Source organism: Nuphar pumila, chromosome 10 (assembly GCF_984573655.1).
Source record: "Nuphar pumila chromosome 10, dmNupPumi1.hap1.1, whole genome shotgun sequence".
NCBI lineage: Eukaryota > Viridiplantae > Streptophyta > Magnoliopsida > Nymphaeales > Nymphaeaceae > Nuphar > Nuphar pumila.
In genome coordinates, this window is record NC_143258.1 from 116,066,206 (window position 1) to 116,081,301 (window position 15,096).

Here is a 15,096-nt window from a genome sequence, read left to right on the forward strand (position 1 = left end):
TATAGAATATAATTTTTAACAGTTGGTTTGAAAAGGTGTGTTTAACTTATTTTACTAAAAAATACGGGCAGTTTAAGGATTTTCGACGTAACTCAAGTTAACCTGAGTTAGTCCAACTGATGACTCTATTTGACATATTTCGGGTACGTTCAAGTGCCTCAACTGACAAGGGATTTGGAATCAGAATGATTTCAAATCTTTCTGACTCCAAATCCCTCATTATGATTCGAAAATCACGGTGGACTGAAATCTCATGATTTCAGAGCTTTTAGAATCGCTTTCTCAGGCACTTTCTGTTCAAACTAACCCAACATACCCTTCATGAAAACTTAATTCTAAAGTGTCTTTTGTGACTCCCTGCTGCGGTTTTTTCTGATGAGAAGGAATCCTCGTCGAAGTGAGTTAGCCCTGGGTGGGGGGAGACGACCACCCTGCCTAAAGTGGCCCCTCCTCCTGGTTTTCATCATCTAAAGGGTGCTGGGGATTCTAAGTGTGAACTTGGTTAGCGCTCTTTAAAAAGATCTAAAGCCTCCATGGTTAGGAGAATGATTTGCACGTTTATTCGTGAAAGAAGTTTGAAAGATACATCTGCCAAATACATGCCCCCTATCAAGCTGGTGCCAGGATGCTAAAAAAGAACAAGGTAGATCTAGAAGGATCAAAGGGAAAAATGCTCAATATTAACCCTAAATAACTTGTTTAACTATGGGACCGACTGTTTGATGTTTCAATGGGATGATTGTTGAGCGGGGGAAGCGCTGGATTGAATGTGGGTAGGAGAGGGGCGAGGCGCTACTGCATCGCACACAGTGTGCGAAGGGCAGCAACAGGTTGCGGCCTCCCAGCTTTCACAGTGGTGGGAGGGGTCGCCTTCCCTGTTACACAATGCGCTAGGGTAGGGCAGGAAGAGGGGGAAGTGAATGGAGAGAGAGAGATGAGTGGGTTTGGTTCGGACCCAGGTAGAACCAGACTTGGATCAGATTTTTGAGTTTGGTTCAGACCCAGGTGAAACCAGACTTCAATCAGATTTTTGAGTTTGGTTCCGACCCAGGTGAAACCAGACTTCTACTAGATTTTCAGGTATGGCATCAATCCAGACCCAGGTCTAATTGGGTATACTGGAATCTTCATAAAAATGGTTGTATCCCTGAAGGCAGCCACGTCCAATAGACAGAACTGTACATTCCACTGTATAGGTGTTTTACAGAAGTAAAGAGTGTCTGTAGTTACGGACGCTATTGGCATCCTTTGTCTTATGTCTGGAGTGTTATTTTCTTCATAAATCATAGCCGCTCAAAAACGCGGTACATACCTACTGACTCGGTAACGAGAATAACAGCCACAAATACAACTAAAAATGGCTGGTAAAAAAAGGATTAAGATTTGCTACAAAGATTCGACCCAGCAAAACCCATTTTTTCCCTTTTTTTTATGAAACCTAACCTCATTCATGTGATGTACGGGTTTTGTAGAAAGAATTGGCTTTTGAATCGCCAGAACTCGACATGTGTACAGGGTTTTACTGGAGATGCAAAGAACAAGGACGCAAATAAACCAATTTTTAAAACCAAAAAAAAAATCATGATGCAAAAAATCAATTGCCACTAACACGGCCAGGTCAAACACATTTATAAGGCTAAATCGGGTCAACAACCAACCAAGCACCCACATCGTGAGATCCCGACTAGACTGAAATGTAACAATAGCATGTAATGGCTTCTACAGTAAAATGTTTAAACGCACCATTTAAACGAACACATACTAAGGGCAAGGAAAATAAACAATAAGGAAACGGGACAAATATAATAATAAATATATAAAAACAAAAAGCATTATGAACCCGGGTTTATGTAAATTCCACAACTCTAAACACAAAATGCTTCAGAAAGGAGGCAGAGAAAAGATTAATGAAATACTCTAGTTCAGTTCTTGGCAAACGTTGCTGTGCTACTCGTTCAAGCAAAAAACCTAACCTTACCTACAAGAACTCAATCAAGCAACATCCTTCTCAACATCCTCAAGGATTATCGCCTTGGTGGGCTTCGATAACAAGTCTGTGTACTCCTGGAATGGAGATTTTGTGAAGCGAGTCTCTCGCCAGAAATCAGGAGTAAGGAAGCCGTATGTTTTCAACAGACAGTCAAAAGTTGCCTGCAAAGCAAGAAAGTTCAATTATGAAACAGAGGCATCAAAGCAAATCATTACTAAACAAACCAACGAAGGGAGATGACAAAAACACGAAGGCTTTTCAGCAGATCAGGGCTCCCCGGCAGAGGGTGCGGCAGTGCCCTCTTCCTCGGGATGCAATTGCGCCCTTAGGATGACACCAAAGTTTCTTAAGCACAAACAGAACCAGTTTTCTGTGTTTTGACAACCACATTTCTCCTCATGATGAATGACTTTTGGTTGAAATCAGAAGCTGAATTTAAGATCGGGACAAGACATTTTCCACGAACCATAGCTACCTCGGGATTACCAGTTCCAGATCCACAACCAAGGCAATCGATTAAAAAAAGGTAGAAATAGTATCGATCAACATGCCAACTGGTTGCATGTCCTAATATACATATGTGTACTTCAAGTAACCATACAAATGATCATAATAAGAACAGAATATCAAAAATAACAAAAGGAAAAAAATCCAAACAATACCTAACCTGCAACGCAAAGTAATGCTCCTGCCCATGTGTCAATAGTGAAAGTGCTAAACAACAATTAATAAAGCATGCACCGCATGTAAACAACAACGAAAACCACTAAAAATAAAAGCATAAACATCTTCAGTACTTCCAGGAACCATCTTGTCCATCAAAAACCAGATTTAACGACCCAGTAACAAAAAAGGGTCACAATTACCCTTAACATGGATTTTAAAATTGCTAGCAGTGGTTCCCCTAACAAAGCTTGTCTTCCTGGTTGGAAAATCACTTGAGCCACTTCTTTATACATAATTCTTGTGCTATCAAGTTATCAACAAAGATCAACGCTCATCCATTGGGAGTATCAGCAACACGCCAGATATGGGACAAATTTAAAGGTTGATCCGAATTGGACTGAAGCGATAATGAAGCACCAGTTTTAGACAGCAGTGTCAAGCTAAATACTAGGCAGAAACTTTGCACTCACACAATAAACTCTTCCTCGAGGTACCTAATCACCTAAAACAAGGGCTACATAATAACTAAGTCTAGGGCCCCACAACTTTGATTTCTTAACAATTCTGACAAAAACACTAAGGATATGTTTGGGAGCCTTGCAATGGAATGAAACACGGTTTCAGTGTGTTGCCAAAATATCGCTTTGACAATGTGTGATGCTGACAAATGGAGTTGCCAAAAACATCCTCTCCTGAAAGGTGTTAAAATGTGGTATTAGGCCTGCCAACACCAGTCCCAACGGATTGTCTCAGCAACGCCACTGCTCCCAAACAGCAAGAAAGTACAAGGGGCATGGCAGAAACCACAACACAGCCTCCAATTCAACGCTCCCAACACAGCCTAAATGGGCTCCTAATCTAGATTTGGCATGCCCAGAACACAAATTCAAGCAAAAAAGGAAGTCCTTCAGATGAGAGAGCACAATCATAGAGATCAACCATGTATGACAAATACTCATGGTCCACATATTAAACCCCAATCATATACGAAGATTTTCAAGAACAATCGCTGGGAGGGTAATAAGCAATGTAGCATGTCAATTCCACCACTACAAAGTCAAGCTTAGTAGCAGCATTACCTCAGGACAAATCAACAGATAAAATTCCATATAAGCTCCTTCAGTTTGAGATTTTATATATATATATATATATATATATATAAAAACCAACAAAATATGTAAACTAGTATGAAGCAAGATTTTCATAGGGTTTTTTGCAAATCTAACCATGCAAATGCATTCGGTGTGGTCCATTTGATTGGAATCGACTATTATATCATCGTAATCAGATCAAGAAATGTGATTTTGTATGCTGGAATATTTACGAAAATTATGAGCCATTGATTTTCAAACCTTAAAAGATCCTTCTTATACATCGTAATCGGATGATCTAAGAGCCCGTTTCTATAAAACCAAGCATCTAGATCGCATCCAAACGGTGAAATTTTAGAAAAAATAAAAAATGAAAATCTAGGTGCATACCAGTTTACATATTTCACTGGTTATCCTATATATATAATGATAGGGTGCTCCGGGAGTACCTACTCTCACTTAATTGAAGTTTTAGATTTTCAAATTTCTTGAACTTTTTTTGTTGATCAGACCATATAGATATGACCTATAAGCATTATTTAGTAGAAAACAAGTTTTTTATCATGTGACTGTAGCATACAAGTATTTTTTAAGACTTTTAAAAATCATGGCTCACAATGTATCAACATTTCATGACTTAAAAAATCCTATTTTTATGTTAAAAAAACATGATCCAAAGCATGATTCCTATCAAATATACTATGTTGAGTACAGAAGATACAACCTACAACCATGATTTCTAGTAGGTGGGAGTAGATACTCCCAGAGCAACATAGCATTACTTTATATATATATATATATATATATATATATATATAGATATAGATATATATATATATATATATATATATATCACTTTTAGAAGTCTGGATTCTCCTTCCATTATAATCTCTTCCAACTGATATAGCTTATTCTGTTCCCAATTCTTGTAAAAGAAACCATTTTTTCTTGTAAAAAAACAGCACTCACTATAGATTCAGAAGCTCATACATCAACCCTTATTTATAGAAATTCTGATGATGTAATCAGTTTAGATATTTCCACCATTTATTATGCAGAAAATATCGCATGTTCCAAACCAACCGAAACCCAAATAAATCAACAAGGATATCACCTTGTCAACAAATGAACAAGGGCAACAACAAGAAAAATAATATCTCAAAGTAGCCCATTAAAGGAAAAACAGACAACATAAATCAGACCTTCAAATTCAAGAAATGGATAACATGAAATTCATTAATAAAATCATAATATATTCTAAGAGCAATCATAAAGTGAAAGACTTTATGAGAGATTATTTTACATAAGAGAAAGTGAATAACATCATAGTCATTACAAATGCAATTAATAGCATAGCCGTGCAAAATAATTAATCGGAAAAATGTTTCACAGAGAACCAAAGAAATACATGTAAAATAGACATTGTTGCAAACACTAATATGTGGCTCCTCTCACAAGAAGCCACAGATAAGAGCTACTGAATTGATATCAAATTCGACGTAAACATGGCCCAGTTACATTTTACAGACAACAGAATGCCCTGATATGTGGCAATCATTCACATGTAAAATTTATGCATTACCCCAATCCCAAAAGGCCACTTATTCACTTTTCATGCAAAAAAGATTCCCCTACTCACGCATGTAATAACAGCAATGGTAGACCAACAAAAGTATCATCAGTCCATGGAATATCTTCCAAGCTACGGAAAACAAAATAAACCTATAAGAAAAGCAAAAGCAACAAGGGTCATATAGGATGAATCAATAAACAGAAATACACTGAAATGTAGTGATAAAACTACAAGAAAAGCAAAAAGCAACAAGAACCATATAGGTGGAATCATAAATAGAAATACGCTGAAGTGTAGTGAATGACACTGGCTTCCTGCTAAACAAAAAAGGAATCATTTCTTTAATGCTCACCTGTTATTATTAGTATTAGAGCATTAGGTAATAACTTTAAGAATTTGATAAGAATTAAATAGTAAATTATTTAGCAAATAACTCGTATAAGCATTTTTGTGTCGTATTAAAAAACAGCAGGAGGGGCCGCTTTATGAGAAATAGGTGTTCAAATTCAACATTGCCTAATGAAGATTTAGGGCGCAGGCATGGAATCAGTGCGTCCTATTGGAAATAACAGCGGAAGGGAAGAACCCATCATAAATAGAATTGAGGAAAACATACAAATTTGGAGTGGTAGGGTAAACCTGAAAAAATCTTCTTTCCATTAGAAGAAAAGAACAATAAACAAAAAATTAAAGAAAATATACAAGAATCTACCTATAAAAACCTTAAATAAGATAAGATTAGCTTTAAAAAATAAGCATATACTATATTAAACCCACAAGATTCTTTTCTGTTCACATTTCAATCATTAAAATAAGAAAACAAGAACAATAAACCCCCAAAAAAAATAAACGCTATTAAAATCTTTAACAGTGAAAAAGCAAAATAGAAATGCACTGCCTCAGAATCAGCGAATTACATTTAAAGCAAATCAACAGAAATATAGCAAACTACAAGAGGGAAAAACTTCTGAATATATGCTTAATAGTACAGAAACAGTAAAAAAAATAGAAGCGAAGGAAAACGGAACCTTCTTTATACCTTGACAAAGTTACCGAGGGTCTTGGTGGAGCCGCGGGACGAGGTGAAGACGTCTTCGATCCCGGCGAACTGCAGAACCTTCTTCGGAACACGGGCGGCGACGATCCCAGACCCCCTGGGTGCCGGCACGAGCCGGACGGTAACGGAACCGCACTTTCCGGTGACCTTGCAGGGGACGGTGTGGGGCTTCCCGATCTTGTTCCCCCAGTAGCCTCTGCGGACGGGGATGACAGAGAGCTTGGCGAGGATGATGGCGCCGCGGATGGCGGTGGCGACCTCCTTGCTGCACTTGACGCCGAGGCCGACGTGGCCACTTCCGTCGCCGACGACGACGAAGGCCTTGAAGCGGGTACGCTGCCCGGCGCGGGTCTGCTTCTGGACGGGCATGATCTTCATGACCTCGTCCTTGAGCTGGGGGCCGAGGAGGGTCTCGATGATCTGGTGCTCCTTAACGGGGAGCGAGTGGAGGTAGATCTGCTCGAGGGTTCGGATGCGCCCCTCCTTGACGAGGCGGCCGAGCTTCGTCACCGGAACCCACTTCTCCTCCTCGTCGCGGCGGGGGCCGCCCCGCCTGCCACCACCACGGCCGCCCCTACCGCGGTCGCCGCGGCCACCGCGGTCGCCGCGGCCACCCCGGCCGAATCCTCGGCCGAAACCGCCCCTCTCGCCTCCTCTCTCGGCCATATTTCCGGCACAGGATTTCGGTGGCTCTCTGCTCGTTGGCGCGAGGGACGATCGATCGAAGCAGGCAAGCAAACAAGCAAAGCACGAAGAAGGGAAGGAGAGATAGAGGGTATAAAAATGAAGCGGCGCTACAAAACCCTAGCTTCTCTTGTAAGGGGAGTGCTCTCTTGAAATGACTAAAGTACCCTTCCCTTCTTGTTAGATTTTTGATGGGAGGGATATTGATTGATCCAAATCCGGATTCGATTTGCAAACCGAAAGTCTTGATTTTAATCCGGATCCGAACTGGATTTCATGGAGTGCAGTTGAATCGCATGTATGTCAAATATGGAAATGCAGACCTTAAATTGAAAAGTCCGATTGAAGAACACCCGATCCAACCTAACTACTATCCTAAGACTAAGAGTAGTTGAAGGTTCATATCCAAAAGACAATGCCAGGATTTGACAAAAAATCGGAATAAGAACTACAAACAAATAACTTTGCTCCGGATCCAACTTGGAAACGGATTCGATGAAATAAAGACTCTGACTCCGAATATCAATTAAACATACATAGGGATGTCAACAGATTGTATATATCCGATATCCGAACCATTTATCAATCTGATTTTTTGGATTCGTTTAAGAAAATTGGATCCGATTAGTGATCAGATTCGAATTCTGATTCAGTATAAGGATTTCATGACCGAATCTGAAGGATATCCAAACCCAATTACATGTATCGGATTTGGTATTGGCTTTTCTCCATTCCAATTGGAGTCCGATTAGTTCGGATTTGGTATTGGCTACATCCAACTTGAACCGGAAACCGTTTACATCCCTACACGTGACAATGTTGGATGATGCAAAAATGAGGACGAAAAAAACAAAAACACGCACGGGGATCAGATTTGATCCAGTGCTGAATGTAAATCTGTTTGGAAATGCCAATATGGATCTGAAAAGTCTGATCAAACATGAATCGGATCTGATCACTATTCGAAATCTATTTTAAGATTCATATCCAAAGATGATGCCTTGGAAATGACACCATTTTATCCAAAAATGTGAATACAAACTTTTAAAAAAACCTAAGTCCGAATCCAAACTAATTTTGATGAAGTAAGGCTGATTCCAGATCCGAATCCGATAAATGGGTTGAAAGAATGTGCTTTACATTAATTTGCTTAAGAAAACATAATTTTTTCAGATTGATGTGGGTTCGAACATAATGGATCGAAAATGCCAATCTGAATTAAAAAGCCTGATCAAATAAGTTTAGACCCAATCTGATTACTATCCGGATTCTATTTTAAGATTTTCGTCGGAAAAAATAATGTTTTGGAATCAGATTGAAGGTCCTGCAGTACCCGATCCATTTGCACCCTTAGATTTTCAGAGAGGCTTTCGAGCTGCTAGGATTATCACTTGTTTGTTGATGGGGCTCAGATTTTTATCAGACCCCACCCCATATTGAATCTGGTCTCGGTAGGGATGTCAATGGATTGGATTTTACCCAATAACAGACAGAATTCGGCTTCATTTTAGTAAAATTTGGTGAGCCAAAATGATATCCAATTATGATCCGATGAAGATATGGTTTTGATTTTTTGCCCTGGAATCTGAGAAATATCTGGATTTGATGGATATCCAAATCTGATTACATGTAAAAACTGGATATGATTCAAGCTTATCAACATCCAAATCTAAATTCCAATATGAATCCATTTGTCACATTCGATCTGAATCCGGATTGCTTACATCCCTAGGTCTCAGTGACTCGAGTATTGATTGGAACTAGATTTTGAGCTTGTAAACCAGAACGTGGTCCAAGCTACGATAAAGATCTGTCATGATTACGTGTGATTTTGATCATATGAGATGTCTTACAATTTGCCGAAATGCTCCCCATGTGAAAATTTTTTACTCTTCACATAAGCAAACATGCTGATGTTCGCGCCATAGATACGTATACCACCTCGAAGATCATAATATCTTAATAAAATGGCGATTCACGTATACATTTTGCAAACCTAATGAAATTGGAATAAAGTATTTGCAAACATGACTAACTTGAATCTCAATACAGGCGATTCTATTGTTCCCTCTCCCAAAACCGGATTTTACAACTCAAAACTTAGATTTAAAGGGAGTCTTCGGCTTCTAACATACAAGTACTCTAGTTGGAGCCTGACAAAAGCGAGAGGATCATGCTAGTGGTTGCAGACCCCTTGATGTAACACCTAAGAATTTTTGATACATTTCTAAAAAATAAAAATGAAATTCATGTTATAATTTTTGTTTGAATTTTAATTTGGATCTAGATAATTATAATTTTAATATTAGATTTTAATTTGTAAAATTTCAAATTATAGTATATGGATCCAGAAATAGACCCTGGATATAGAATTGGGATCTATAGAGTGGGTCACGCATTGCATATGGACCCTCTTGGATCTTGGAGCCTAATGTATGGACTTGAACCAAGCCAAGGTCCAAACTAGGTGGGATGTCCCCACCTACTTTCTTATTCTCTCCTACTTATCTAATTAACTTAGTAATTATAATTGGTTTAATTATAATTGGTTCTTTAATTTATTTAAAATTCTAATTAGCTTAATTATTTTCTTATTTAAGTAGGTATTCCAATTATATAGGATTCTTAAAGGGTTAGAAATTTGAATTAGCTAAGGTTGCTTAGGGGAGGGTTTCTTTATTGGAGTAGGGGACCTCATGAGGAAGCCTACATAAGAGAAGCTTTTTCTTCTTTTCTCCCACACACCCCTTTCACTTTCCCTAATTTTCTTTCCCTATCTCTTTATCTCCCTTTCATCTCCCTTTTACACGCCGCTCTCTGTAGAACCCCCATAAAAGCTCATGAGGGTGTGGTTGCATCTCGTGAGAAGGAGGATCGACTAACCCTTGTGGATGGGGCCAACGTTGTCTAGGTAAGTGTTTGTCTTCACAATTTTTTCAGCGATCGGCTATATTAGCCGATCATATTCATATTTTGGTTTGTCTTTGTGTGTTTGGTCTAATGCAAGGTTTGTACCTTAGCCTTGGACAGACACTATGTGTGTTGAGAAAGGGATCTACGACCTTCTTCGTGTTTCGAAGGTGTTTCAGGAGAACTATACTACAGTTTGTGCTTTGTTTTTGTGTGCAATGTTTTAACCGAACAAACCCACATTAAGGTATGAGATTTTTTAGTTTTTCAACATGTATGGGGTTAAGCATAAGTCGATCAAGCATTGAACCATGTTTTTATGGATTGTGTATAGAGAATCTAGGTTGGATTAATTTTTAAAACCCCAAAATCAACTTTCATAACAAAAATTTTTTATTGTTATCATATTATAGAGAAAAACATTTCTTTTTTAAAAACATGTGATTTTGGATGTTAGATTCATGTATGTTTTATGTTTCTATATTTACAACATGATTCCATGGTTGTATGCATTAATTTGATGTGTTCTTGATGGATTCAAATTCGTTAGATGATTTTTTTTATTGTTCTTGTTGAAAATCCTAAAGCTCTTGGTAGATTCTTGAAAAAATTATTTTTTGTGTATTTTGATTTGACTAATCTTAAATATTTTCTCTCAAATAGTAAACCCATAAATCTTGAAATTTTGTGAGGATGTTTCATACCTACAGAAGTATCTCAGTTCAAATCTCAGACTCAGATGAGTTGTGGATTCAGAGATATGTTTGTCCAAGTTGGCACAGAAATCTTGTCCCGATAGTGAGTCTATCGAGACAACTTATATTTGTAAAAATCATAACTCCCATAATTCTCAAGATTTATGGCTAAGATTTTAAAATATATTAGTCTCGCTGTAAAAGAACACACAATTAAAATTTTAGAGGTCGATTTCTTATGGTTTGAAAACAAAAAATCATGAAAGTTGGTCTAGAATTTATAATTTTTTGGAACACGTTTTGTAAAATAAAAAAATAGCAGGTGTTATAGGATTTTTAGCTCTCTGCTGAAATCGAATTAAATTCTAGGTTTTTGTGGGCTTGAATCAGACTTATCAAGCCACCCACAGTAAAAATTCTATCATCTAATTTGTTATGTATTAATTATAAGTAATTTTTTATTAGAGAAACATAATTGGACAAAATTGTTATGTAAACAAAAAATAGTTTGTGTTACAAAAAATGCAATTCTTTGTTACAAAAATGTAATTCTTTGTCTATAATGAGTTAAGGTCTAGGGTTTTAATCTGTATGCATGTAACATATGGAAGAACCTTCTGTTAAAATCTCAAAGCCTCAATCATTTTATACGATTTATAACAAAATTTACAATAACATGTAAATTTTGTGTTATTAGTCTCAAATTAGGAGATTGTGCTTGAATGCATGAGATGATTCCAAAAGTGAACCACATGGACATGTGATGGTTCCAGAAGTGAACCAAATGGACTTTATGATATGTTGTTGAGCAACATGTGGGCTTATTGAGGTTGTGTGCTAATATAATATTTTGTAAAAAAATATATTAAATGCAAAGTTTAAATTATGTCATGAAGCATATGATGAATGATACATGGTTGCACACATTTGCACATATTGGCACATGGCAAGTATATTGTTGTGTCCGAGCAGGGAGATCACCTAATAGGATATTGCATGAGATGATATGCATGTTTGAGCTGGATATAGAGCTCATGTGGCATTAGTGAATGCTATTAATATTATGGATCCAAAACTGTTAGTGTGTTAATTTTTCTCGTTGGTTGCCCTCTAAGAAGGTGAGACCCGTGGATAGTTGTTGTGGAGAACAAGGTGGTACTGAACTCCATGGTGTTATTTTTTTTTAAAGCTTGATATTGTGGCTCATGTCCTCAACCACGGTATTAGAGGATTTTTTCCACTATTGAGACCTGAGAATGACGTAGTTTTAGCCATAGTTTAAAAACTCGCTGGGTTAACCCAGTAACTCGACCAAGATCGCCTAGTCTGTGAATAAAAAATGAGTACCGATGTCTATTTTGAAATATGTTGTAGTTTTGAAAAGATTTTTATAAGTAAAACATGCGAAAACCATACATCAATTAATAAAAATCGGTTCTCACTAGTGGATGAGACCGGGTCGAACTCAGGGAACGAGAATATTTCATATTCAAACAAACAATTAAACTACTCTTTATTGCCGAAATGCATAAAAAGTACGAAAGAAAAGAAATCTAGGTAATCTACTTATTACAACGAATGAATACCCTACGCAGAGGGCTTAAAAGGCATTATTTACAAACCCAGAATTAAATTCTTAATTCTAAACTGAAAACAAAAAACTTCTACTCTTGTGCTTCCGTGTCACTTGATCACTTTCGCTCCACTCATGTGCAATCCTGCACAAATCAAAAGAACACGAGCAGTACAAGAGAGTAATAGAAACTACACTAAGCAGATTATGCTAATTAAATGCTAAAGGAATGAAAGATAATATGCAAGAAATCTAAATGACAAATTTTAATGAAATCTAAATGACAAGTAAAAACTATATTAAATTACTAATGTGAATATATGCAAACTAATTATGAATTATATAAACCTAATGACAACTAATAGCAATTTGCAACTAACTACAAATTAACTGAGTAATTTTAACTACAAAACAACTAACAACTAACTAATCAATTAACTAACGTTTAACAATTTAATTAACTAATATCTAATACTATTATTCAATCAAAACAATTAGTAAAAATCAATGAAACACTTAGTAGAAATCAAGTAAAACTCAAATAACAACATTGCAGTGAAACTCAGTTTCATTCAAACAGTGAAAATTAGCAGTGAAGAACAATAAAAAAAACACAATGCTTTCCAAATGATTTCCAAACAGAAATTTCACTTTTGAATAGTAACCCTCGATTTTCCAAAGAATTCTGGCAATAAAATGATTAGCTATCAAACATTTGCTGGATATCAAAATTTTATCAGTAATATCAGTACAAAAATCGGGGGCTCAGATTGTCGAAAATAGTAAAAGTGAGTCGGAGTCCACCGGCATTTCTGAAATACAGAAGATCTTCACTGGATAATTCATTCTGCTCAGATGATTTCAGACATCAGATTAAAGGATTCACGACAAAAAGAGGATTCACGACAATACTGAAGCAAGAGACCCTAGTTGGAGACACTCCTGCAGAGGAGCTGATCCGTCCTCATGGTAGAGAAAGAGAGATTTCGGCAGTTCAAATACACGTCGGAGTTCAAACAGATACGCCGGAGTTAGACACTCATCCACTTAATTTCCAGAAATCAGACAAATGCTCAAACATCAGACGATTGAGCAATATCACGACACTGCTCAGATGTTCCAGAAACAACAGCAATGTTGATCAAAGGTGAATCGTGACAGAGATCAAAAGTAATCCGGCTTATGCAGGGGATTCTGGCCAGCTACAAATCTTCACGATTCCTGATCGACTGGAATAAATCCAGTTCTCCGATCGATGCCAGAATTTCAATCACAAGCTGGAGCTCAAACATCAATATCGATCGGGAATTCTTCTCAAACAACACTATCGATCGGGATCAAATTTCAAACAACAATATCAATCCAAATTTCTTTTAAACACAGTAATCACTGGAAAAAAAAAAACAAGAATCGATCCAGATGATCGATCACATTTCTGTAAGAATGTGCTGACATCCGGCGGCAAATTTTAGATAAAAAAAATGATGGATTTCAGATCAAATTTCTATAAAAATATTGAAATCCAATGGATGCACAAACCGATCGGATTATTTGGATATGATTTTTTTTCTTCGGATTTTAGATTCAAGCAAACCGAAAACAAATTTTTTCATTGTACGCACATTGCAATGTTGTATGAAAATCCTAAAAACAAACAAACAGAAGAACAAAAAAATGAAACAAAAATTATGCAGATAATGAATCTATGAAACAATATTTACTGTTTTATAGCTATTGAACTAATCTGAATCATGATTTTAATGAAAACAAAATATGTAGAAAATTCAGAATCCTAATCCCAATGCTTACATTTGATGAATTCAGATTGCAAAATAGACTAGAAATCATACACTCTATCTACTAATTTCAGAAAATCAGATAAAAAAAAACAGGAAAAGAAGAAAATTAGAAGAAAAGGAGAAGAAGAAGAAGAGAAGGAGGATAAGAAGAAGAAGAGAAAAGGATTTCTCACTCTTGATTAGGTTGAGAAGAGAGGTTGGAATCCTCTCTCTTGCTTAAGCCGTTGTCAAAATTCTCCACCGAAAAGAGGATGAGAAAAAGAGAGGAAAATGGGGAGAAGGAGAAGAAAAGGCAAGAAGAGGTGGAGAAGAAGGAGGAGAAGAGAAGGCTGGGGCAAGAAAGGGATGACAAGCTTCTCTTCCCCCTACGTAGCCTATTTATAAATTTGAAGTTTTGTCCATAAGTCTATCTTATTTCTAAAATTCCATTTCAAAACCTCTCTTTAAAAAGTATTTGCAAAACAACTCAAAATGACTATGTTTTAGAAATTATAAAACTAAGTCTATTTTAACTCTATTTTCAAAAACTAAACTAGTACAATTATGTCAAAAAACTAAAATATGCATTAAAATGTAAAATAAAGCTATTTTTCATGCATTTTCTATTTTTAAATCATTTTAGCTCATTTACTCAAAACTAGCATAAAATAGGGTTTTTAAATCATTTTCTCATGAAATCATGCATATTTTATATGAAATATCTCTAAAATATATGCATGATCGAGTACAAACTCTTTTTGTATAAAACTTGGGTGAGTCATGACTGAGTCATGGGCGAGTCATACATATATATACATACATGAAATATTTTATATATAATTTCACATATTATATGAAATATAATATAAATATATATATATTATATAAAAAATATGGGTATACATATATTAATAAAATTATATATTAAATATATTATAAAAATATCATATAAAATATTATATATATTGATAAAATACTATAAAATATACATAGTATATACATATATTTATATATTTTATATAAAATATATACTTAACATGACCTCGCTGAATCATGAGTCACTCAAGGATGAGCTGAGT

General features: G+C 36.3%; 1 protein-coding gene across 1 annotated transcript; it reads right to left on the minus strand.

Annotated features, from left to right (window-relative positions):
* Window positions 1–1,779: 1,779 nt before the first annotated feature.
* On the minus strand, window positions 1,780–7,192 carry LOC149828020 (uncharacterized). The gene is made up of 2 exons (XM_090019808.1): window positions 6,360–7,192; window positions 1,780–2,151 (listed from the first exon to the last, which is right to left on the minus strand). The coding sequence occupies exons 1-2, from the start codon at window positions 7,041–7,043 to the stop codon at window positions 1,993–1,995; spliced, it is 843 nt and encodes a 280-aa protein (XP_089875934.1). The 5' UTR covers window positions 7,044–7,192; the 3' UTR covers window positions 1,780–1,992.
* Between the last annotated feature and the right edge of the window lie 7,904 nt (window positions 7,193–15,096).

Coding starts and splice junctions, on each gene's coding strand:
- LOC149828020 (XM_090019808.1), bottom strand. CDS start 7,043: ATGGCCGAGAGAGGAGGCGAGAGGGGCGGTTTCGGCCGAGGATTCGGC. Junction 2,152..6,359: donor CCCTCGGTAACTTTGTCAAG/GTATAAAGAAGG, acceptor CTTGCTTTGCAG/GCAACTTTTGACTGTCTGTT.